At 55.1% G+C, this 24,577-nt stretch overlaps 3 protein-coding genes and 1 long non-coding RNA gene across 5 annotated transcripts in view; 2 read left to right on the top strand and 2 right to left on the bottom strand.

The window, feature by feature from the left end:
• Positions 1-269: 269 nt before the first annotated feature.
• CADM4 (cell adhesion molecule 4) lies at positions 270-14,186 on the top strand. Its single transcript, XM_082438797.1, has 9 exons — positions 270-394; positions 9,312-9,458; positions 9,766-9,918; positions 10,188-10,322; positions 10,738-10,902; positions 11,029-11,119; positions 11,513-11,685; positions 12,501-12,629; positions 13,124-14,186. The coding sequence occupies exons 1-9, from the start codon at positions 331-333 to the stop codon at positions 13,231-13,233; spliced, it is 1,167 nt and encodes a 388-aa protein (XP_082294923.1). The 5' UTR covers positions 270-330; the 3' UTR covers positions 13,234-14,186.
• Positions 14,187-14,632: 446 nt separating this feature from the next.
• On the bottom strand, positions 14,633-16,516 carry LOC309649181. Its single transcript, XR_014256975.1, has 2 exons — positions 16,423-16,516; positions 14,633-14,842 (listed from the first exon to the last, which is right to left on the bottom strand). It is a non-coding gene; the product is annotated as an uncharacterized lncRNA (long non-coding RNA).
• Positions 16,217-24,569, top strand: ZNF428 (zinc finger protein 428). Of its 2 annotated transcripts, none has more exons than XM_082438848.1 (3): positions 16,217-16,497; positions 19,396-19,600; positions 24,028-24,569. In XM_082438848.1, exons 2-3 carry the CDS (start codon positions 19,525-19,527, stop codon positions 24,534-24,536), a joined length of 585 nt encoding a protein of 194 aa, XP_082294974.1. In that variant the 5' UTR covers positions 16,217-16,497; positions 19,396-19,524; the 3' UTR covers positions 24,537-24,569. The 2 variants fall into 2 exon arrangements, with proteins under 2 accessions (XP_082294974.1, XP_082294975.1); XM_082438849.1 differs by lacking the exon at positions 16,217-16,497 and adding an exon at positions 16,695-16,859.
• Positions 19,560-24,577, bottom strand: part of SRRM5 (serine/arginine repetitive matrix 5) — a gene marked incomplete at its 3' end in the record, with an annotated part of 172,816 nt that continues 167,798 nt past the window's right edge. The window contains 6 exon segments of the mRNA XM_082438650.1: positions 19,560-19,952; positions 19,955-19,987; positions 19,991-20,428; positions 20,430-20,783; positions 20,787-21,389; positions 21,393-23,512. Coding sequence (XP_082294776.1) covers positions 19,560-19,952; positions 19,955-19,987; positions 19,991-20,428; positions 20,430-20,783; positions 20,787-21,389; positions 21,393-21,797 — 2,226 coding nt within the window. The 5' untranslated portion in view covers positions 21,798-23,512.

The raw sequence follows: 24,577 nt of genomic DNA on the forward strand, positions 1-24,577 counted from the left end.
CCGCACTCTCCGGCCGCGAGTCGCGCTCGCACACGCCGCCTGCACGCCTCCACCCGCGGACCCCCAGCTCTCGGGCGCCTCCCCTCAGTCCGGCTCCCCCAACCCTCTCGCGGCGCCCTCTCCCCCATTGTCTGGGGCCTCCCCGCGTCTCCCTGCCCCATCCCCGCGCCGGCCCCGCCCCGGCCTCGGCGCCCCGCCCCCCGGGCGGGCAGGGGGCGGGGCGAGGGGCGCGGGGGGCGGGGCGGGGGGCGGGGCGGGGGGCGGGGCGGGCGGCGCGGGAGGTGCAGGTGCCGGCCGGGAGCGAGCGGCGGCGGCGGCGGCGGCGGCACCATGGGCCGGGCCCGGCGCTTCCAGTGGCCGCTGCTGCTGCTGTGGGCGGCCGCGGCGGGGCCAGGTAGGGTCGGGGGCCGGGGCGGGGGGCGCGCCGCAGTGACAGCCAGGCGGCCGCGGGGCCGCAGAGGCGGAACAATGCGCGCGGGGCCGGGCCGGGCCCCCTCCCCGGGACAAAGCGCAGCGCGGGCCGGGAGCCGCGAGCCGGGAGCCGCGAGCGGGGGAGGGGGCGCGGGCCCCGGCCGCCGTGCCGCAGCCCCCCCCGACCCCGCACAGGCCCCGATCCCGGCGGGACAAAGGGCCGGAGACCCCCAGTCCAACCCCAAGCCAGCCTTCTCCGGGCCGGCCCCGCTGTCCTTCTGTCCGGTCTCTGGGTCCCTCTGTCCGCCTGTCTCTGAGTCCCTCAGTCTCTCTCCTTGTCCCCCTACCCTTGTCCTCTGTCCCTCAGTCTCCAAGACTGTCCGTCTCTGTCCCCCTTTCTCCTTGCCTCCCTGTCCCCCAGCTCTCTAGCCTGTCTTTGTCCCCTACATCTGTCCCTTGGTCTCTGTCCCTTTTTACTGGGTCACTCTGCCCGCCCCCCATCCTCTTCTCGACTCCCTTCTCTGTCCCCCTGTATTTTTGCCCTCCCTCTCTGCCCCCATTCTCCTTCTCTGTCCCTGTCTCACTGTCACCTCTGGTTCTCTGTCCCCCATCTGTCCCATTCCCTTGTCTCTCTGTCCCCTATCTTTCTGTCATTCCTGTTTCTCTAGTCCCCTCTATCACCTATCTCCCTCATTCCCCACTCTCTCCCCTCTCTCTGTCCCACTGTCTCCCTGTTCCCTGTCTCTCCGCCTCTGCTTTCTACCCTTACATCCTCCATCCTGGGCTCCCCCATTGCCATCCTTCGTTTCTCCATATCTCTATCCCTCTGTGCCCCTGAAGAGGAATTGAGTCAGGGAGGGCATCCTGAAGGGCCCTGGAGGGAAAATGTGTATGGGGAACCTTGGCATGTGGACACACACGTGGATTCAGCAAATGCCTCCCAAACGCTGCCCGTCTCCACCCGTTCACACACCCAGGCCACGACCTACAGAGAAGCCCCCTCCAGGACCTCCAGGGAGCCCTCCACACACCCTTATCACGCACAGTGAAAAGCTGGAGACCTCCAAGATAGGGTGACCCTGAGATCCGGGACAAGGTCAGGAAATGTCAGCCCCACACTCACACTCTCACACTGTGTGTGCCTGGTACCTGCCACAGGTCACCCCGTCCCCGGTGGGGGAAGCCACTCCTGGGGGGAATGGCTGACTGGGAGGTGGCTGAGCAGAAGTGGGAGGGCCGTTATGTCCTGCAGAAATCTGGGAGCTGTGACCAGATGGCACAGGGCCGGGGGCCTGCCTGGGTTTATATCCTGGCTCTTGCCATTTGCCAGGGTAGCCAATGGCAAGCACCCTCCTCTCTCGGGTCCTCAGTTTCCCTTTCTGTAAAGTGGGGATGTTGAACTCGGTGACCTGAAAGGAAAGGGACTGCAGCTTGGACCCCTGAAGGGGTTTCTGGCAAGTTGGGTGCAGTGACACCTTCCCCACTCGAGTCTGAGGCAGAGCCTCCCTCTCCTCTCCTCGGGGCAAGGTGAGGGGCAGAGTGGACCTGTCACCCTCCACCTTGCTTTCTTTTATAGTCTTCTGCCATCGCTTGAAAACTTTCACCATTACCTCCTTTCTTTGTGGCGGACATGCCACAATTTCCCAGATGAGCACTTTGGTACCTTAGCTACATCTCCATCCAATTTTGTCTTTCTTTCTTTCTTTGTTAGGCACTAAAAACCAGGCTCATAGACTCCTAGAACCAACGAATCCAGTAAACAAAGAACCTGAGGGTATTTTAGAACCGTTGACATCTTTAGGCTTCCAGAATCCCAAAGTCTTTAGAATCTTGACACCTTTAAAGTTCTAGATCCTTGCTGGCATCAGCATTCTAGCCTCCTGATATCTTCACAATTCTGAAACCTTGACCTCTTGGAGATCCTGAATCTTGACACCTCTGACATCTAGAATCTTGATGGCTTAGAATCGTGGGAATTAGGATTCTCAGAATCAGAATATAGCCTAAGATGACCACCTTCCCAGTTCGAGAATCCTTTCTCCAGCACTTCTGGGAGGTAGCTCTACAGGCTCGTCCCTTGTTTGGTTTTAAAGTCACTGCTTCCTGGTACACTAATCCCTTCTATAAACTTTCTCTAAATAAAATGGTGTGGGACTTTACAAGTTGGGAGAGAGCTAGGTGTCATGGGAAGCACTCTGGAACCAGGCCTCTCTGGTGTAATTCTGGGTCAGCCCCTGCCCTTTCCCGCTCTGAGCCTCACTTCCCCTTCTGTAATGCATGGAGTAGGCAGCTGGAGTACCTGATCTCAGAGGACCCTTCATGCTTTCCTTTTCTCTGGATATCTCTGAATGGCTTTGGCCACCAGATTTTAGGAGTTGTCCATGGTCCCCATGTTTCCCTCTTAGTCACTCCCCTTCCCCTCTCACCTTGCCCAGCCAGCAGGAGTGGGGATGGAAGATGGGGTTCATTTACACCCTTTCAAAACTGTATTCTCTTTTTCCTGGCTCCCTCATCTACCAAGAATACCAGCAGAGGCTGATGAGATTTATGCCAAGAGAAAGAAGGGGTCCAGGGTGGGTGGGCGAGAGGAAGTGAGAGAGAGATGGGTTGCCTGCCCAGAGATGCCCACGGGCAGAAACAGAGACCCACAGGCCAGGAATTGGATGGAACAGAAAGGAGCAGAGGAAACAGATCTCCAGATCCAAAGAAAAGATAAAGAAGCTATGAAGAGTTGGGGGGCTTTGTGGAGGGAGAGTTTGTTGATCCCGAATAATGTTTCTCTCCCAAGTGACTCACTCCTCCCTCCCTCCTAAAGTTCTGCCCAGCCACGCTGAAAGCAGGGTTCTGTCACTGGTCCTCACCCACCCATGAGCCGAATGCCTGAGTCCCCAGAGCGGGGGTCAGGTTCCGCGATGGATTCCAAGACCTTAGACGCAGCAGGGCTGGGGCCTGGGGTGGGTTAATGTCGTGTGAGCCTGGCCTGTCCCCGTCTTGGGGAACACAAAGGCAGCTTTCTCTCTCTGGGTGGGGTGGGGGGGGGGGTGCCGGGAGACCGTTGGACTCGCCAGCACCCATTGGCCTGTGGCACCAGGACACAAGCACCCACTGGTTCCTGCCTGTGCAGACCCCGGGCCCATAGGTCCTCTGGGAACCGGGCACCAAGGCTCCTCAGCCGGCATCCAGTGGGGCAAGAGGGCGGCTGCAGAGCCCGGGCTCTTCTGGAAGGGGGCAAAGAGAGGGCGCTGGGGGCGGAGGAGAGGACAGTGGGCGCTCAGTGCGGGCTCACCCCCTTCCTGGAGCAGGAATTCTTCCCCTGGCCCCAGACCCAGGGGGAACCTCCGGAGGACTCCCCTACCCCCTGGCTGGGCTTGAGGCCCGGAATCCAGGGAGCTCTAAGTATCCCAGGCACGTGGGGACCACAGGGGGAACTTGGTGTGTGAGCTGCTGACTCACCCCTACGCCCCCACCTGATGCTTGCTTCGCAGACAGGAGGAGGACGAGCGGGCTGCGGAGCCGGGCTGTGGTTCTGGGGGTTGAGGACTGTGGAGCTGGAGTCAGAAGTTCCCAGGAGGGGGCTGGGGGCCTGGACTCTGGGTCTGAGGGAGGAGGGGCCGGGGGTCTGGACTCTGGGTCTGAGGGGGGAGGGGCCGGGGGTCTGGATCCTGGGTCTGAGGGAGGAGGGGCCGGGGGTCTGGACTCTGGGTCTGAGGGGGGAGGGGCCGGGGGTCTGGATCCTGGGTCTGAGGGAGGAGGGGCCGGGGGTCTGGATCCTGGGTCTGAGGGGGGAGGGGCTGGGGGCCTGGATCCTGGGTCTGAGGGTGGAGGGACCGGGGATCTGGACTCTGGGTCTGAGGGGGGAGGGGCTGGGGGCCTGGATGCTGGGTCTGAGAGAGGAGGAGCTGGGGTCTTAGACTCCTAGATCTGAGGGAGGAAGGGAGCTTGAACTCCTGGGTCCAGAGGGAGAAGGGGGCTGGGGTCCCAGACTCCTAGCTCTTGATGGAGTGTGGGGTGGGTACAGACTCTTGAGTCCTGAGAGAGGAAGGGGCTGGGGGTCCCAGTCCAGGTTTCTGAGGGAGGAGGGGCTGGGACCCTGATGCCTAGGTCCTGCGAATACAGGCGCCTTCACAAGGCTGAGTTGGGGAAGAATTGATGCTTTGTGTGAGGATGTTCGGACTCCGCCATTGATGGGGGGCTGAGGGGGGGGGTCGGTCAGGACGCAGGGATGTACCACCTCCCTAGGGGAGGATGTGGGGGAAGGAGGCATGATGCCACGAGCCCCCTGGGGAGAGGATATGGAGGCGGTGGCTGTGACCTTCCCGGAACTGTGACCTTGAGACTCCCTTGGGTATTCGCTGACTCAGGACCCAGGAAGTACTCCCCCCACTCGGCTAAGTCTCCGTGGAAACATCCACCAGCTGTGTAGTCTGGACCCCTGACTCCTGGGTCCTGAAGGAGGAGGGGGTTGGAGGCCCAGAATGCTGGATTTGAGGAGGGAGAAGGCTGAGGGCTTGGGACTTCTGGATTTGAGGGAAGAAGATGCTGAGGACCCCGATTCCTGATCCTGATGGAGGAGGGCACTAGGAACCAGGACTCCTGGATCCTGGGAGAGGAGGCAGCTGGGGGGGTGGGGGGGCTGGATTTCCAGGTCTAAAGGAGAAGAGTGCTGGATTCTGGGTCTCTACATATCACCTGTTCAGCCACTCTTCCCCAAACCCTCCCCAGTCCCTTTTTCCAGGCACCATCCCCATGACGACTCCAGGCTGTCAACACAGTTTAAAGGGCCAGTGCCCCAGTCCCCAAGCTCAGTCCCTCTCTGACCAGAAAGTCCTGCCTCACCACCCCCCAACCCCGAAACAAAAGCTCCTAGGACATTAATATTCCAGGCACAGACACTGTTGGTTACTGACTCCTCAGGAGGGGGAGGGAATAAGACAAAAGCCCCCCACCCTCACCCCATGTGCACCCTCAAGCAGAGAGCAGGGGACACATTTGGGGGGGCAGACCCAGAGGTCCTGAGGGCTCCCAAGAGATGTTGAGTTTCTGCCACTGACTTGCCTGGGACCCCTGAGCCTCATTTTCCACATCTATAAAATGGGGGGCTAGCATTGGGCTAGTCCTGAGGTCCAGGATCCACGGATAGGCTTCAAGATGTTTTTTTTAAAGTGCCAGAATGTGCAAGCAGGCCACTTTTCAGGTGGATGGGCATGTTTCCGGAGATTATAATAACCGCAACTTTGCACAGAGGGCTCCCTGAGCCTCAGGTCCTGGGCTAATCCTTGTGAATCAGGCATTGGCATCATCCCCACTTTACAGACAGGGCATCTGAGGCTCAGAAAGGTTAAGCCAGTTGTCCCAGGTCACACAGATGGCAAGTGGTCCGGCTGGGATCCACCCAGGTGTTTAAGATGAGAATAATGTGATGTCACAAAGTTGTTGTGAAGATGAAATGAGATCCTGCCTGACACGTGCGATTCATGCATCAGTCTCCCCAGAGACATCCCCATGCATGTGCCTCCCCAGGCACACTTCCAGGCACTAGGGTGCAGCAGTAAACCCAAGGGATTACATCCCTGCCTTCATGGGGTGTATATTCGAGTGACGAGGGACAAACAGACAACAAACAAGTATGCAAATTAATAAAATAATTTCAGTGAAATTTCCATAGAGGAAATAAAACAGTGGTGACGAAATAGGAAGTGTTCTGGAGGGGAAGGCACAGGGAGTGAGCAAAGGCCTCTCTGATCTGAGGCACAGAGACCTGAATGAGAACAGGAGGCAATCCTGGGATGATCAAGGGGAAAGAACATTCCTGGCAGATGGAAGAGCCAGTGCAAAGGCCCTGAGGTGGGAACAAGCTCAGCATGTTTGAGGGACATCAAGGCCAGTGAGCCCAGAGTGAAGTGAGTAGCAGGAGGGTGGTTGGAACTGTGGTCAGAGAAGGGCCACCATCAAGCACCTTGAAGACGCAGGGAAGGGGTCTAGATTTTATTCTAAGTGTAATGGACAGCCTTCAGAGTGTTGTAAACACTCTGGCTGTGTTGAGACTGGCCTGGGGGGAGGCAGGTGGGGAAGAAGAGAGAGTCATGAATAGTTCTTGAAGGACCAGGTAAGAGAGGGTGTCCTTGGACTGGGTGATGGTAGGTGAGGTAGCCAAAGGTGAACAGGTTTGGGATATATTTTGGAAATAGAATGGATAGATCTTGCTGATGTTAGAGGTGAGGGAAAGGGTGAAAACTTGGATGATTTCTGGGTATTTTGGTCTGAGCAACCAGGTTGTGACATTTACCGAGACTGAGAAAACATGGGAAGGAAAATATTTGGGGCAAGGATTGGACATGTTAAAATTGATATTCCGGGAAGGACTAGATAAACCCCTAATAGTGGCTTAAATTCACAAAGCATTATATTCAAAGACAAAAGAAGCCAGAAGTAGGCATCCAGGCCTTTTATGGCAGTTCCACGTCATCACCAGAGACCCAGGCACCTTCCAGCTCTTGGTTCCAGAATTCCATCACATCCTAATTCCATAAAGGTGACCTGGTGGAAAAAGGACTTATCCCCTTTCTTTAGAAAGTCCTCTCAAAATTATCACGTGACACTTTTTCTGATATCCAGTCGGACAAAATTTTATCACATGGCCTCACTTAGCTGCAAAGGAGTCTGGGTAATTTCTCTTTCTGCTGGATATAGGGCAACCGTAAAATACAAGCAGGGTTCTTTTTCTAAAGAGAAAGGGAAGAATGCATGCTGGGTAGGAAGCTAGCTGTCTCTGCCTCCTCTCCCCAGAATTAATCTTTTCCGCCCCTCCGCCCCCAAGATCAGGTTACCTATCCCTCTTACAGGGACCATAACACTTCTGATGGGATTTTACAGTGATCTGTGTCTACCTCCCCATAAATAAGTGAAGGCCTTCCAGGACAGGGACCTCACGTGACTCATCTCTGGGCACCCAGCCCCTGAAAGCCTCCCCGCTGCTCAAATGAATGAATGAGACAGTATGTAAGAGACATGAAGAGATAGTTGTCCAACGTTTAAAGGTAAATAACCAGATCTGATCATGGCTCTTTCCTGCTTCAGTTTCTCCACTGGCCTTCAGGATAAAAGCTAATCTCCTAGCCTGGCATTTGAGGCCCTTCATAAACGCATCCCACAACCCCTCACCAATGCTGGACACTCTTCACCCAGAGAATCAGGAATGGATGTGGATGCAGATTACGGAATCAGAAAGATCTGGAGGCAGACCCTGCCTCTGCCACTCTCAGGCTGTGACCTTGGCCAAGTCATTTTCTCTCTCTGGACCAATTTTCTCATCTATAAAATGGGAACTGGGGAAAAAAAAAAAAAACGGGGGATTGATAATAATGCCTCCCTTGTTCAGGTATTGTGATGATTAAATGGAAATTATATAGGTAATGCCCCTAGCACAAAGCCTGGAACAGGAGGTGCCTAATAAACAGAAGCTGTTATGGTTATTGTTGTTTTGAAGATGACAGTGACAATGATGATGCTGATGATAATTAATCTCAGCTTTGAGCTTCACGCTGTTTCCTTGGCCAGAAACACCCCCTTACTAACCCCTTACCTTGTCCCTCTGTTGGATTAATCAGGGTAAGTTAACTGCTATAACAACAGCCCTGAAATCTCAATGGCTTAACAAAAAAGTGTATTTCTCACTCATGCTACAGTCCTGTGTAGGCAGGTCACAGGGGGCAGGAAGTCAGGGCCCTGGGCTCCTTCCAGCTTGTGATCCTGTCCTCCTCTGGGTTTTTGGGAGTCCTCTCCATTCAGCCAGTATGAAGGACTACAAGTGAGACGAGCCAGTCTGGAAGAGGGGTTTCTCTCTTCTGCCTACAGCCCATTGGCCAGAAATCAGTCACATGGCCCCACCTAAGCACAAGGGATCCTAGGAAATGTAGCTTAATAGTGCGTGGTACCAGTTAACTTTAGCGGTGTTAAGAGACCCTCCAAAACATAGTGTCTTTAAACAACAATTATGTTTTTTTGCTCATGACTCTGGGGGTCAGCAATTTGGACTGTATCAGTTGGGTATTTCTTCTCTTGGTCTCACCTGGAGTCACTCATGTGGCTACAGTCACCTGGTGGTGCCACTGGGGCTGGGTGGTCTGGGATGGCCTCACTCACATAGCTGGCAGTTGGTGCTGGCTTCTGGCTGGGCTTCTCTCTCCATGTGGTCTCTCATCCTCAAGGAAGCTGGTTCGGGCATGTTCACCTGACTGTCAGGGCAGCAAGAGGGCATGCACGGAAGCTGCAAGGTCTCTTGAGATCTAGGCTCCAGAACTCATACAATATCACTTCTAGCAAAGTGATATTGACTTCAAAGCAAGTCACAGGGCCTCCCCAGATTCGCAGGGTCAGAGTGCTTCGTTAATGGGAAGAGCAGCAGAGTCAGCTCACAAAGGGCACATACAGGGATGGGAAGAATATCGTGGCCATCTCTACAGACAAGTTACAACATGTGCTCAGGTGTGAAAGACGGGGTTTGGTGAACACATAGCAGTTTCCCGTACCTGGTGAACTCCTGTGCACTCTTTAAAATGTGGATCCAAAGGAGCTTTCTTGTAGAGCCTTCCCTGATCTTCCCTGATCGCTCTCCCTGGGTGGTCTTAGTCTCCACTTCCTCTGGGCTCCCAGCGTGCCCTGTGCTACCCCCATTAGAGCATATTCCACTGGATCTTGACTGCACCTCCTCTAGAGCAGGGGGCAGGTTTTCTCTGTCTCCCGGACTCCAGCCTGCAGGAAGTGTTGGGTGTAATGACCTGAATGAAAGGGAAAGGAGAGGGATTGGAGGTTTGGATGGGCGAGGAACAGAGGGAGAGAGCAAAGACTGAATTGCACCCCTCAGTGAGTCTCCTATCCTGTCTCTCTGTCTGCTGGTCCAGGGGCAGGACAGGAAGTACAGACAGAGAATGTGACAGTGGCTGAGGGTGGGGTGGCTGAGATAACCTGCCGTCTGCACCAGTATGATGGATCTATAGTTGTCATTCAGAACCCCGCCCGGCAGACCCTCTTCTTCAATGGTACCCGTGGTGAGTGCTGGGGTCTGGAATCCTGAGTCTTGAAGGAGGAGAGGGCTGGGGCCTGATGGAGGACAGAGCTGAGACTCTGGACTCCAGGGTCTGAGGGAGGAGGGGGCTGGGGGCCTGGACTCCTGGTCCTGTGGGTGGGAGGGCATGAAACGTTCTGGGTACCCAAGGGAGTAACTAGGTGGGCACCTTAGACGCATGCGTATGGTTGGAGAAAAGAGGCAGAGGGCTGAACTCTAAGCTCCTGGAGAAAGGGTGGAACTTCTGAGGTCAGGATTCCCCACGTTCACTCTTGTCGTTCACTCTCTAGCCCTGAAGGATGAGCGTTTCCAGCTGGAGGAGTTCTCCCCACGCCGGGTACGGATCCGGCTCTCAGATGCGCGCCTGGAGGACGAGGGGGGCTACTTCTGCCAGCTCTACACGGAGGATACCCACCACCAGATTGCCACGCTCACTGTACTGGGTAACGGCCTCCCCCTCCTCAGACCCATCCCTTCTCTTTTCTCCTCTGCTTATCCCTTATCCTGAGACCTGACCCTGGCTGTTTTTAACCTCCTGGACATCTGGTCCCAGTAAATTAGGCCGGCCTTCGTGACCTCTGGCCTCTGTGTTTGACCCCTGCCACCTGGGACCCTTGTTCCCTTTGGTCCCTGGAATCCCGCAGCCTGGTTACTTTGAGCCCACCTTGGTGCCTCCCTTGACCTCCTCCTTGCCCCGTTCTCCCTGCGGCAGTGGCCCCGGAGAATCCTGTAGTGGAGGTCCGGGAACAGGCGGTGGAGGGCGGCGAGGTGGAGCTCAGCTGCCTCGTTCCACGGTCCCGCCCGGCCGCCGTCCTGCGCTGGTACCGGGACCGAAAGGAGCTGAAAGGTACTACCTGGGGTCAGGGATGGGGGTGGGCGGGGGAGGTGCCAGCGAAGGGCGGGACTTAAGAGGAGGCGGGGTTCCAGGAGGCATGGCTTGGGAAGGGTTGGTTTATATGTGGGCGGGGCCTGACGAAGAGTGCACAGGTTTGGCAGACACTAGTCACTCAATATATAGCTATTGAATGAACTGATAGGTGAGAGGGCGTGGGGTGAAAGAGGGGTGAGCTTTGGGAAGAGCCACGTGGGGTGGTGAGCCTCTTTCGAGGAAGGGCGTGGTTTGGAGAAGTAGAGGCGAGGGCTGTGGATAAGGGGCGGAGCTTGGCAAATTGCCTGCTTCGGGATTGGCTTGGGGGTGGGGTGCTCCTTCGGTGGGCGGAGCCATAACCCCGACCTGACAGTGTTTGGGCGGGTCTTGGCAGGAGTGAGCAGCAGCCAGGAAAATGGCAAGGTCTGGAGCGTGGCGAGCACAGTGCGGTTTCGTGTGGACCGCAAGGACGACGGAGGTATCGTCATCTGCGAGGCGCAGAACCAGGCGCTGCCCTCTGGACACAGCAAACAGACGCAGTACGTGCTGGATGTGCAGTGTAAGTGCCTGGCGGGCCAGCACCCGGGGGAGGGAGTGTACCAACCCCCGCCGCCTGTCCCCGGGGGAGTTCCTAGTCTGCATGATGACACGGACAACCACTCTCCCGTCTCACTTCTGCCCACAGACTCCCCCACGGCCCGGATCCATGCCTCCCAAGCTGTGGTGAGGGAGGGAGACACGCTGGTGCTGACATGTGCTGTGACGGGGAACCCCAGGTGAGCTCTGGGGCCCGAGACACCAGGGCCCTGAGGAGAATAGGGCTGGGGACCTGGACACCTGTGTCTCAGGAAAGAGCGTACTGGGCTAACAGAGGGGGCTGCGGCCCAGACTTCTGAGTCCTGAGAAAGTCCTGGAGCTAGATCGTGAGGAGGGAGGCCGTGGGGTCCCGGACTCCTGGATTCTCAGGGTGGAAGGGGCTGGGGGGAAGGCTGGGATTCCTGAGACCCTGGTGATGGGTGGAAGCTGGGTCCAGGACTGTTGGTTTTCTAGGAAGGAAAGGGCTAATAAGGACCCTCTTATTTGGAGATGCGGCATGTCTAGATTCCTGAGACGTCAAAGTCGGGTGCTGGCACCTGCGTCCCTAACTCTCATTATATACCCCCGCCCAGGCCAAACCAGATCCGCTGGAACCGCGGTAATGAGTCTTTGCCAGAGCGGGCCGAGGCAGTCGGGGAGACGCTTACGCTGCCCGGCCTGGTATCCGCGGATAATGGCACCTACACCTGCGAGGCGTCGAACAAGCACGGCCACGCGAGGGCGCTCTATGTGCTCGTGGTCTACGGTGAGGACGCGCGGCGGCAGGCCTGGGGGCAGGGCTCAGGGTAGGGGCGGAGCCTCCCGGGATCTCCGCACTGTCCTGTGTGGGACTGGGCCTTGGGAACGAGCGGGCTGGATTGGATGGTGTTTGAGGCCCCGGCCTGTACAAAGAATGATTCCAGGGGGTCAAAAGCCCACAGAGTTCTTATAGTTCTGGGGCCAGACTGATCGTCTGGGTTCAGATTCAGTTCTGCAGCGTCCTGTTGCGGGTAACTTCGTGCCTTAGTTTTCTCATCGGTAAAGTGGAAATAAACAACAGCACCTACCTCATAGGGTTGTTGTGAAGACTATATGAGCTAAATATATAAAGCGGTTGGAGGCCCCTAGCACAAACTCAGTGTTATGTGTTTAGCTCCTATGACGGTGGGGCAGGAATTTTGGAGTGGTTGGGCCCTAGCTCAGCATTTTAAATACCTGGAGCGTTTCAGACAAGATGCGGAGGGACTTGGACCTGAAGTCAAAAGAAAAGGGATGTGTTCTTTCTGTTCTCTGAGGGGTGGGGTGGGGTGGGGCGGGGGGGAGGAGGCAGGTAGACATTAGCGAAATGACTCGGGGGCCGGGTCGGGCATTGTACAAACCTACACGCATTCCTTGAGGAAGCGGAGCATTAAGGATGGCACCAGGGGAAGGGGCCACCATGTGGCAGTGATTTGAGGGGCGTGGCACATAAGGGGGCGCGGTTGGACGTGGCGTGCAGAATGGTTTAAGAGATTGGCAGCGATTGGCCCGGGCTGGGACCGTCCTCTGCTGACCTGGGCCTGACCCCTGTCCCTTTGGCAGACCCTGGTGCGGTGGTAGAGGCTCAGACGTCGGTGCCGTACGCCATTGTGGGCGGCATCCTGGCGCTACTGGTGTTTCTGATCATCTGTGTGCTGGTGGGCATGGTCTGGTGCTCAGTACGGCAGAAGGGTGAGTGGGGGCGGGGTCTCAAATTCAGCGAGGGGTGTGGTTGGTTGTGGCGTTCGGAAAGGGGTGGGGCCTAAAACCGATTCGAAAGAGGGCGTGGGTAGAGCCGGGAGGGGGAGGAGCCTAGATCCAGGATTTGAAACCTGAGGCCCAGATCCCAAAAAGGGGCGGGTCTTTTGGTCCAGGACCCTAAAAGAGGTGAAGGATTGAAGCTGAATTAAGACCATGCGTTTGAATTCCTAATTGCTGAGTTCGTTGGGAGCAGAGCAAGGGGATACTATCAAGAGAACGGATAAGGGTTGATCTTTCCGTGAACTTTTGGAGTCTTTCTAATTCTGCTTTTACCTCTTCCTCTGCCCCTGTTTTGCTATTCCCTGGACTTGATTCCCTCTCCCTGTATGTTCCGTCTCTCTCTCTTCCTTCGTCTGGTATGTCTTGTCGGCCTCTTGGGTCCACACATATCTGTTGCCTCTGCCCGGGGGTCTGTCACCCCTCAGGCTCCTATCTGACCCATGAGGCCAGTGGCCTGGATGAGCAGGGAGAAGCAAGAGAAGCCTTTCTCAATGGCAGCGATGGACACAAGAGGAAAGAAGAATTCTTTATCTGACCCCACCTCCACTCCAGGCATGGGCCTGGGCTGGGGTCCACCCCACTGCCAGCTGCAAAGACATTTACCAGAGTCTGGGATGGTGGGCTTCTCCCCCCACCACTAACACCTCAGACGCTTGGGCAGGGATGGGGGTGTCGGATGCCTGGGTCTCTGCAAGGGCCAGAAGCAAGGGCCCAGAGGTCTGGGTCCCCCAGGGGGGCAAGGGCCAAAGGTCCAGACCCCCAAGTCCAGGGAGGGCGGTAGGGATTGGGTTGGGGGAAGATAACTGGGGGAAGGCCAAGGCCCCTAGGCTGCAGAACCAGGTCTTGTGGGGAGGGGTCAGATTCTGGGAAGGGTGGGGTGGGCAGGGAAGGGGAACAGAGATATCTTTGGGGGTCCCAGACCCCATGCCAGCCATTGGAGGAGTTCCACAGAGCTCTGGGCACCTCTTTGCAAAGCCATGTTTGCACGGTGGGGGTAAGGGTGGGGGGAGGGCGTGGAAACAGGGATTCTGTGTCTTTGTGTCATAACTTTGATGGGGGCGATAAGGGAGACAGCCCCAACTTTTCTCCAATCCCCCCTTCCCCAGACTCCTGGGCTCTCCTTCCCTCCACCTCCCTTCCCCCACATCTGTCCCTTCCATATTTGTCTCTCTGTCCACCCACTCCTTGGGGGGCCTTCCCCATCTCTCCTCCAGGCCCCCCGGGGAGGGGGAAAGGAGTTTGGGGGGAGGGTGCGTTGCTCTCTATGGTTTTATATATAATATATTAAAAAAAATCAAAAATCTATGAAAATATCAGATTGCGCCCCCCTCCCCCCATTCCTGGCTTTTGCCCCCTTTTTCTTGTTTAAAACACACACACACACACACACACACACACACACACACACATTTTGTACGGGGCAGGGAGGGGAACGGGGAGGGGGTTTGGCAATCCCACTAACCACCATTAAACTGAGGAGAGAACAAGTGTTTGGGGTGGCTGTGTGTCTGTTCCTCTGCCCAGAGCTGTACCACGTCGGGAGGGGGGAGGGAGGATGATGGTTGCTGGTGGACGGTATAGGCCAGGAGAGGGTCCTTACTTCTCCAAGGGCACCTCCACCCTTCCAAGAAACCTGTTTTTTTTTCTGGTCAGTCTTTCAGCCAAAAGTCACCAAGTCTTGTCTCTTCAGTAGCCACTGAGCTACCCCAGCCCCACCCAATAGCCTGGACCCTTCCCCTGGCTTACCCCCACCCCTAACATCAATCTCCAGAGGAGCTTTCAATTACTCACATCTTGCCCTGTCAAAACCTGTCCCTGCCCTGCTCAAAAATCTTTCCCTAGCTCCCCTTCATCTCTAGATCAAGTCAAAGCCCCTTAGCCTGGCATTCCAGGCCCCTCATTCATTCATCTAAATTTTAGACAAGTGATTCTAATTTTTGAGTCAAAAACATATCGACCTTACTTTGTGCCAGTCGCTGCTCAAAGGGCTGGAGATGCCATGGTGAATAAAACAGGCAAACGTTAGGTGTTCCAGACAGCTTAGCACTAAGCGCAAACTTGATCCTGTTCTAGGCACTGAGGACCCAAAGTGAAAAAGATTGACTCCAGTCTTAGCTTCACAAATCTTTCATGAGGAAACCAGACTACAGCAAGGACGGAAAAAAACAAAACAAAACAAAAACTTAACTTCAGATTGCCTTAAGTACTATTAATATAAAATACAGAGTAAGGGGATGTGGGTACTGTTTTCTTTTAACTTGTTATTATGGAAAACATCAAACATACAGAAGTAGACAGAACAGGACAATGAAGCCCCATGTATCTGTCACCCCAGCTTCAACAACCATCACCTCATAGCCAATCCTGCTTTATCCATAACCCGCTCACTTCTCTAAAGCCAATCTGGAGGTGCTATCTTAAAAAGATCAGAGGAAGCCTGTCACATTGACATCTGTGCCAAGATATGAATGATGAGCACAAGAGCAGCTACTCGAAGATCAGAGGGAAAAGCATTTTCAGGCAAAGGGAACAGCAAGGGCAAAGACCTGAGATGGTAAAGAGATTGGGGTGTTAGAGGGGAAGTGGAAGTAGACAGGATTAGATGGGGATGGGGGTTTAAGTCAGAGATGAGCAGGGTTAGACCATGTGTATAGCTCCTGGGCCATGATAAAGGGTTTGGATTTTTTTCTAAATGTAACGGGATCTCATTGGAGAGTTTTAAACTGGAATGTGAGTCACATCCAGGAAGCCTGGAATTCTGCAATAGCTTCCTATACCTTCATCGTCAAGTCTGAGCTCCTAACGTCGCCTGTAGGGGACTTTCCCCTCTCTGACTCTGTTCCAGGTGCACCAAACTGCTTTCACTTCCTCCAACCAAGCAATTTTTTTTTTTTGCCTTTAGGCCTTTGCCCTTGCTGTTCTCTCTGCCAGAAAGACTCCCTGGGGCAGGCGCCTCCTGTGGCTCCCACAGCTTCCTCTGCTTTACTCATCCCAAGTCTGACCACTCCGGGTTGTGGTTCTGATTATGTGTGAATCTCCTTCCTCTGACTGGGGGGCCAGCAGGATAGAGGCTGGGTATGTTCACTGCGGAAACCGTAGTGCCCTCTAGCACAGGGCCTGACACACAAGAGAGCAATAAATATTTATCCTGGTTATGGGGGGAGGGTTGTGAGGGTTGGTAAGGGTCTTGTCCCTCTCCGGATGCAAACTGATTCCGACTGAACGGAGGCTGCCCGCTTCGCGCTAGTCCGCAGTCCCTGTGCGCATGCGCTATTGCCCGGCGTTTTCCATCCCCCCACCACCAAGCCCCTCATATGCTAATCAATGCGCTCCAGAGTATGGCCCCTCCGGGGAATATGCAAATCAGCTCTTCCATCGCCCGAGGCCTCCCATTGTCCCGCGCTCAGATTATGCAAATGAGCAGGCCTCAGGTCCAGGATCCAGGCAGAACTGGTACCCCCACCCCACCCCACCCCCAGCGCGTCCCATTCTTTGTAAGACGCGTTCATGATCGCTCACGCACGCGCAAGCCTTGCAGTTTCTCGTTCCGTCCGGCTGCGGACTGTACCAAGTAAACCCGGACAGCGAGGGGCAAGGCCCGGAACCCCCTGCGCGAGCCTTGTCGATGGCCCGACTAGACCCCTCTTCCCACTATGCTACAGGAATGGTCTATCTCGCCGCGCAAGCGCCCTAGGCTCTTCACGCCCCTCGCACTCCCTCCTACCCCACTTGCAGCGCAGGCGCAAAGCCTGGGCGTGCAGCCGCTGCCGCCGAGCCGGAGCTGGGGCCGCCAGCGCCGGTGAGTGTCCGGGATGGAGGTGCGCGGGGCATGCTGGGAAGCGGGCACTACGGCACCGCTGCATGATGGGAGTGACGGCTCCCGTCACGGAGGAGCCGGCAGCAGTCTTGAGCCGTGATGGCTTGAGCGCGAGATCCAGGCTCCCTTTTCTCCCCCAACGCATCTCCGTGCCGTCCTGGGGCATCCTGGGAAAATGGGACGCCGTGCTCTAAAGCATTGTGGGAGTCTGTCCCCTAGTCGTTATGGGCCTGGTGCATTCTGGGATTATCCTAGCTTCTTGTGGGGAACCGTCCCTTTTGTCATACACCTTCCGCTGAGCATCCTGGAAGCTTGGAGTGCTTCGACGAAGAGCGCCTTGGAAGGTGGTCATTATAGGCCCGAGGCATCCTGGGGAAAATTGCAGCAGCAGGGGGGACCGGTCCTTGTGGTCCTGTCTAAGGTTTTGTTCTTGCCTCCTCTCCCTAGCGTTGTGGGAATGGGTGCCTATTATGTTCGCGCATGGCATCTTGGGAGTTGGTTGCTGTAGGTTCATGACACTGTGGGGTCTCCGGCACTGTTTGCATTATGTTAGTGAGAGAACCTCATTTATGCCCCTCTAAGATCGTAGAAGCCAGTCTGGCCGCCATGTTCACTGTAGGAATGGGACTTTGGCACCAAGGACTGCCTCCACCTGACATCTGGAATACTCTGGAAGGAGCTTTGTGTGATGTGGGCTTGGGGAAGGGTAGGCTGCACTGGTGAGCAATATCTCCTGCGAATCCCATAGGAAGTTCTGATTGTCCCTGGTGTATGGTTGCCGGTTAAGATATAGAACCTCCAGTTAAATTTGAATTTCAGATTAACAACAAAGAACTATTTAGTATACCCATGTTCCATGCAGTATTTGAGGTGTACATTTCTAAAAGACTCTTTATCTGGAATTCAAATTTAACTGGGTATTGTATACTTTTATTTACGAAATCTGGCAACCTATCGTGGCATAAAGTAGAGTTCCCAAATTAAATGGAGCCCTATAGGCAATAAGGTATTATGAGAACTCTTCTCTGCCAGTTATGAATCCTCTCTGTCCTTAAAGCCCAATCCAAGTGTCTTTAGAAAGCTCACCTGCCATTGATGCCAGCTTTCCCGTGCCCCAGCGTCCTCCAGGCTTCAATCCTAATCTTTTTCTCTTTAGTCCCCAGCATTAAACTCGACCCCTAGAGTTTGAAGGGAATCATGCGTTTTCCACCATATTAGCCAGTGCCCAGCACAGGCCTTGGTATATAAGAGGTGCAGCTGAGGCTGCCAGCCCCTTCATAACTTGCTCTTCCTGGCTCTCTACTCTCAGGGAGCACAGTGGGAGAAAAAGAAGTGCTGTGTGTGTGTATGTGTGTGTGTATGTATGTGTGTGTGTGTGTGTGTGTGTGTCGGGAGTATTGATGAAGAGGGAGAAAAAGGAGAGGAGTCTTGAAAGTTTTCTTGGAAGAGGCAGAGGTGGTGTTTGGCTGAGAAGAAGTATAGAGGTTCTTGTGTTTGAGGTGGGCTTTGGAGAGAGAGTAAGAATTCTCCAGGCAGACATGGGGGAAGGAGCACATTCTAGACAGCAGTTGTAGGATTTCCTAAGACCCACAGATGTGAAAAGTCCTCTTGTGCACAGGGAGAGGTGAGAAGTCTGGAACGGCGGGGGTTTATAGAGGGTTGGGGTTGCGGGTAGTAATAGCCACTGCTAATGGAGTACCTGCCACATACCACCAATTTAATATCAACGAGCCTACTGAATCTTCAAAAAATCTTTTCCGCTGAAGGATCATTTTATGAGAGGTAGGATGACATGGCTTCAAATCCTAGTTCACCCACCTACCAGTTGGTATGATAATTCTCTTTGTGCCTCCATTTCCTCATCTGTGCAAAGGAGATAATAATGTCTCAACGTGGTTACAAGTATGTAAGTTAAGCCCTAGAAGCTCTTTTTGTACCTAGAAGGAAACAGGCTAGAGAAGATACGTCCTTTGTTTGAAGCTACGCAGCTAGAATGTGGCAGATTTAGGATTCAAACCTAGGCATCATCTTGCCAAGGTGTAAATTGATAAAGAATTAGGGCAGGGACTTCCCTGGTGGCGCAGTGGTTAAGAATTCGCCTGCCAATGCAGGGGACACGGGTTCGAGCCCTGGTCCAGGAAGATCCCACGTGCTGTGGAGCGACTAAGCCCGTGAGCCACAACTACTGAGCCTGCGCTCTAGAGCCTGCGAGCCACAACTACGGAGCCCACGCGCCTAGAGCCCATGCTCCACAACAGGAGAAGCCACCGCAATGAGAAGCCCGTGCACCACAATGAAGAGTAGCCCCTGCTCACCACAGCTAGAGAAAGCCCGTGTGCAGCAACGAAGACCCAATGCAGCCAAAAATAAATAAAAACTAAATTAAAAAGAAAAAAAGAGTTAGGGCTGACATTCACAAATCAGTGCAGCCATACTAGTTTTTTAAATATAGAACTACTTCTAGACTGGTTGGTATATCACCACTATTCCAAGTAATCCCTACCTCCGGCTGCCACTTTGGACTCTTCCCCCCGCCCCAGACTTTCCCACAGCCTAGCAAGTAAAGGGTTAATGCCTGGCATAGGCCCATGTTCCCCTCTCTGTTCTGATTGGTGCCCATGTTGGTACTCGCTGTTAAATACTTGGAGTATTACCCTTCCCCACCCCATTGAATGAGAACCAGATGGGGAAATTAAGGCCTACAGAGGGGTAGAACCTGCAGTGAAGGCTCTGTAGGCAGTCAAGGCCCTTTAGGCAGTCAAGGACAGGGTTGGGATCGTCTTTGCCTTGCCCACAACACTGAGCGCACCGAGTCCTGGGGAGGCAGATGCTATGTAAAAGTTTATTGAGTCATCACAGGCCTTTCCTTCCCCTGTCCAGCATCCCTCTCTACCTGCTGACATCCTGCATCAGAGGACTTGTGGCCGACGTGTGGCTGTGGAAAGCTGGCCAGGGAGGGACGCTGCCCAGCTGCTGCTCTGCTCCTGTCTCCTGTCCCCTCCCCTGGCCATGACAGAAACCCGTGAGCCAGCTGAGACTGGGGGCTACGCCAGCCTGGAGGAAGACGATGAGGACCTCTCTCCAGGTGAGATGGCCTTCGAGGTGGTGGTGTTGGCTTGACTATCTTCCTGGTTTGGGATTGGGGCTCCGCTGAGAAATCTTGACGGGGAGTGGCTCCTTATCTCGCTAGGTTTTCTGTTCTGATTAGGACTCTGTGCCCTGCTAGGGGATCCCTTCCTGCTGAGACTTCTGGGGGTTATAGATCGGCTGGGATTGCTCTCCTTGTGGTGATCGCTTTCTTTGCTGGAAGTTCTGGATCGGCTGTGGTCTCTCTTCTTTCTGGGAGTTCTAGATCGGCTGTAATCGCTCTCCCTGCTAGAAGTTCTAGTTTGGCTGAGATCTCTCCCCTTGCTGGAGGTTCGAGATCGTCTGAGAGAGCACTCTCTTTTCTGGGGGTTCTGGATCGACTGTATTATCTTTCCCTGCTGGAGGTTCTAGTTTGGCTGTGAGCTCTCTCCTCACTGGAGGTTCTAGATTGTCTCTGATCTTTCTCTTTTCTGGGGTTTCTGGATTGGCTGTGATCTTTCTCTTTTCCAAGGGTTCTAGATTGGCTGTGATTTCTTTCCTTGCTGGAGGTTCTAAATCGACTGTGATCTCTTTCCTTGCTGGAGATTCTAGTTTGGCTGTAATCTCTCTCCGTGCTGGGGGTTCTGGAGCGGCTGCGACCGCTCTCCTTACTGGCGGTTCTAGACAGGGTGCAACCTCTCTCCTTACTGGGTGTTCTAGATCGGCTGTGGTCTCTCTCCTTGCTGGGGCTTCTAGACCATCTGCGACCTCTCTCCTTGCTGTGGGTTCTAGATCGTCTGTGACCTCTCTCCGTGCTGGGGCTTCTAGACTGGCTGTAACATCGTTCCCTTTTGGGGGGTTCTAAATTGGTTATAACTTTTCCCCTTGCTGCAGATTCTAGAGTGGCTATGTCTTCCCATCTGACTGGGAGTTCCCTTCTGGGTACGACTTCTTGCCCTGCTATGATTTCTCTTCCAACTGTGACTTCTCACCCTGCTGTGGGCCCTCTCCCTACTGCGACTTCTTGCCCTTTTGGGCATTCTAGACCGGCTGTGACTTCGGGGCTGGCTGGGGGTGCTAGACTGGCTGTGACTTTGGGGCCTGCTGGGTGCACTACCTTGGTTGTAACTCTGGACCCTGCTGAACACTTCAGTAGGGCTGTAACTCCATCCCCTGCTGGGGGTGATCATCTGACTGTAACTCTATGCCCTCCTCGATGATGATGGAGACGGGCAGTAACCTTTCTCCTCGAAGGGAGTTCTAGTGGGGCTATAACTCTTTGCCCTACTGTGGGTTCCAGCCAGGCTGGAACTCCTCCCCATATCCAAGGCTCCTGGGGGGCTGTAGCTCCTCTTTCTGCTCGCATTTCTAGGCTGGCTGGCACTCCTTTCCCGGTTGTTGGTTCTCGGCTGGCTGCCACTCTTCCTCCCACTCTGTTTTTGCAGGGAAGTAGGAGTTCTCACCCTGCTGGGCATACCTGGTCTGGCACCATTAGTTCTTATCCTGCTGGGAGTGCTGGCCCTGTTGGCTGACCTCTTGGAGCTGCGGCTTCCCCTTCTGCCGGGAGTTCTGCCCCGGCTGTGGGTGCCTCTGCGCCGGGGGCGTCTTACCCTGCTGGCCTTGCTGGCTTTGCTGGCCCTGGTGTCAGTGCTGGCCCTGGTGTCAGTGCTAGCTTTGCTAGGCGTTCGGGCCGTGCCGTGGACTCGGGACTTGTTGCTGGGCTGGTTAGAAGGGGCTGCCTTTGTACTTGCCCATTTGGGAGATTTGGAACTGCTTGGGCTCGTGACCAGGTTAGGGGCGGTCAGAGGTTAGGTGGACACCGAGGAGCTGTTAGGCATTGCCGATTTGGTGCTCTTCAAGGAGGCAGGAGGACTGGGAGACGCTGCGGGCATCGAGGGTCCCGTGGACGCCGGAGACATGCTGGGCTTCCGGGCTCTCGCAGGTGGAGAAGGCATGGTGGCCGTGCAAGGGCTTGTGGTCCAGGAAGTCACGGTGGACACAAAAGGCCTGGTAGCCGTGGGTGACCACCTGATTGCCTTTCCCGGGCCAACTTCGTGAAGTCTCAGTGGGCAGTGAAGACTCTGGAGGGGAGGTGGTGTGAAGTCAGAGGTGGGAGGAGAAAGAGGAGTGGGGCCCCAGCTCAAAGCTGGAGGTGATTCATCTGTGGTTTGCAGCCGTTCAGCAAATGCCTCCCCAGGCTGCCTTATGCTCAGCATTGCTAGGGGCACAGAGATGGGTCAGACCCAGGTCCTGCCTTCCAGGAGTCTCCAGTCTCTAGACCCAGACCGTCACTGTCCAGGCTGTCACGGTGTGTTACGGGGCAGGGGGAGCCCAGATGAGAGAGGCACTGACCGCCTGGGCAGTCAGGGAGGACCTCACAGAGGAGGTGCTGTGGAGCTGGCGCCTTAAAGAGGAGCAGGAGTTTGCTAGTCGAGAAGGAGAGGGTCGCCCCAGGTGGGAGAAGAGCAGAGGCGAAGGCCTGGAGGAGGGAGAGCAGGGCCACCCTTGTTCATTCAACCCACACCTCCCGTTGGGGACCCCAGATGAGTCAGAGCTGCCCTTGAGGGGTTCCTAGCCTGAAGGAGGAGACATTCTGGGGCCCAGATGGCTACAGCCTTTAGGACAGTGACAGAGGAGATGGAGCCAGGGTGGAGGGAACAGGGGAGAGACCCTCTGCCTGAAGTCATCGGGGGTGGTGACTTCATGGAGGACAGAGCCTGTGCTGGGTCCTGAAGGATGAGTAGGAGATCGCCAGGCAGATAGAGTGGGGAACAGCATTCCAGGCAGAGGGACCAGCCCATGCCAGGGCCTCAGGAAACATTTGTTAAATGGCAGACAGACAGCAGGACAGAGGCAGGAACAAGTAAGAGACAGAGAGAGCTACAGGGAAGGACGGACGCTCAGCAAACATAACTTGTTCTTCTGAGCTGGGTAATGCTGGGGACCGAGCAATGAGTCAGACCAGGGCTGCCCGCTGGTCTGGTGGGAAAGGACTGGGACACAGGGGACCACAGCCCTGCGGGCTCGGGGCTAGGACAGACAGGGGGCAAAAGCAAGTGACCGGCTGCCTGGGATTAGGAGATCTGGGATGCCCTCACCAGGGAGGAAGGCCTCCTTCTGGGTCCTTAAAGGATAACAGGAGACATTTCCAGCAGAGGGAATGGCATGTGTGAAAGCCGCAGAAAAGCTCTGTCAAATTGAATGCCAGGCACAAAGAAAGTGTTCTAGATGCTAGGGACGCAGTCATGAGCCAGACGAAGTCCCTGCTTTCAGGGACAGGCAGTAAATGTATAAGCAGGTGTTACATACAATACCTTGAGGAGAAAAATAAAGCAGAGTTAGGGGCGTAGAGAGTGCTAGGGAGGGATTGCTGGTTAGACAGACTGACCAGGGTTTCACCGAAGTGACACTTGAGCAGAGATGTGACAGAGGGGAGGGATCAAGCCTTAGTCCGTCTGCAGAAAGGGTGGCAAAGGCCCTGAGGTGGGTGCCGGCCTGGGGAGTTGAGGGACGTGAGGAGGCGGTGGGGCTGGCCCAGTTGTAACGGGGTCCCCGTACACTGCCAGAGGAAACTGAGGAAGGGGGGCCAGTGGATGCAGGGCTAGGCTGTCACAGTCCTAGGAGATGCTTTGGGCAAGCTCTTGCCACCATGTCTGTAGAAGCCGGTATTTTGCTGCCGCTGTAATGGGGGCTCCCCTCTCCACATCCCCCATAACAGTTGTTGGGGTCACCCTTCCTGTACATTGACTTTCCATTTTTTTCTTTTTTTTTAAACCTAAACTTGTCCTAGGCATGTCCTTCATACCCATGAAATCACAGTAATATATCTATACTTATAAATAAATATTTTAACTCACTTAACTAGATATTTTTATATTTATATATATATATATATATATATATATATAAAACCACATATATCAGAGTATGTCTATGTGTTCTAATTTGCTGAAGTACCTGGTCAAGTGTTTGTCTCCCTAAAATGATCCAGTGTAGGCCATCACCCACCTTTAGCTTTTTCCCCGTTTAGCTGTGTGACTGGAGGCCAGTGAGTCGCCTAACCTCTCTGTGCCTCAGTTTCCCCACTTGTCACTTAGGGATAATAGTACCTCCCTCAGGGTTGTTGTAAGGATTAGTTGAGTTAACATATAAAAAACAAGGTTCTTAAAATAGCAGTGGACGCTGTCATTGTTGTTTTTATTACTCCTGTGTCTCCTACTTTGTTCTTTTTAAACCCCTAAGATGCAGTTCTTGCAAGACGTTCATTTGCTTGACACACAGATACGGCCTGTTCTGCACGATGGGGATCCATCTGTGGGGAGAGCAGGGCCGGGCCCGGGCTGCCCTCTCCATACTGTGGCGAGTCTACGGGGCTCAGGGAGGGGACAGCCCGGCACAGCCCTCTGTCCCCTGATGCCGCCGTCTTTCCTCTTCCACCCCCTCTAGGCCCCGAGCATTCCTCTGACTCCGAATATACTCTCTCAGAGCCGGACTCCGAAGAGGAAGAAGACGAGGAGGAGGAGGAAGAGGAGACCACTGACGATCCCGAATATGACCCCGGCTACAAGGTGAAGCAGCGCCTGGGGGGGGGCCGGGGGGGCCCATCCCGCCGGGCCCCCCGTGCAGCCCAGCTCCCGGGCCCCCCAGCCCAGCCCTGCCAGCTCTGTGGCCGCTCAGCCCTTGGGGAGGCCCCACCGGGCACCCCGCCTTGCCGGCTCTGCTGCCCCGCTACAGCCCCCCAGGAAGCGCCAGCTCCTGAAAGCAGGGCCCTCGGGGAGGAAGAGGAGGAGCCGCCTCGGGCTGGGGAGGGCCGACCAGCTGGGAGGGAGGAGGAGGAGGAGGAGGAAGAGGAGGAGGAGGAGGGCACCTACCACTGTACCGAGTGCGAGGATTCCTTTGACAACCTCGGGGAGCTGCATGGGCACTTCATGCTGCATGCGCGGGGTGAGGTGTAGGCAGCGCCCCGACCTAGGGAGCTTGGCAGAGGGGTGGGGCG

This window comes from Balaenoptera physalus, assembly GCF_965194825.1.
Source record: "Balaenoptera physalus genome assembly, chromosome: 19".
Lineage (NCBI taxonomy): Eukaryota > Metazoa > Chordata > Mammalia > Artiodactyla > Balaenopteridae > Balaenoptera > Balaenoptera physalus.

What these genes read in the sequence shown, in the direction of transcription:
- CADM4 (XM_082438797.1), top strand. Translation starts at nt 331, where the DNA reads ATGGGCCGGGCCCGGCGCTTCCAGTGGCCGCTGCTGCTGCTGTGGGCG. An exon ending in TGCCACGCTCACTGTACTGG is followed by an intron (nt 9,919 to 10,187) that starts GTAACGGCCTCC and finishes TCCCTGCGGCAG; the next exon opens with TGGCCCCGGAGAATCCTGTA. An exon ending in CTATGTGCTCGTGGTCTACG is followed by an intron (nt 11,686 to 12,500) that starts GTGAGGACGCGC and finishes TCCCTTTGGCAG; the next exon opens with ACCCTGGTGCGGTGGTAGAG.
- ZNF428 (XM_082438848.1), top strand. Translation starts at nt 19,525, where the DNA reads ATGACAGAAACCCGTGAGCCAGCTGAGACTGGGGGCTACGCCAGCCTG. An exon ending in CGATGAGGACCTCTCTCCAG is followed by an intron (nt 19,601 to 24,027) that starts GTGAGATGGCCT and finishes CACCCCCTCTAG; the next exon opens with GCCCCGAGCATTCCTCTGAC.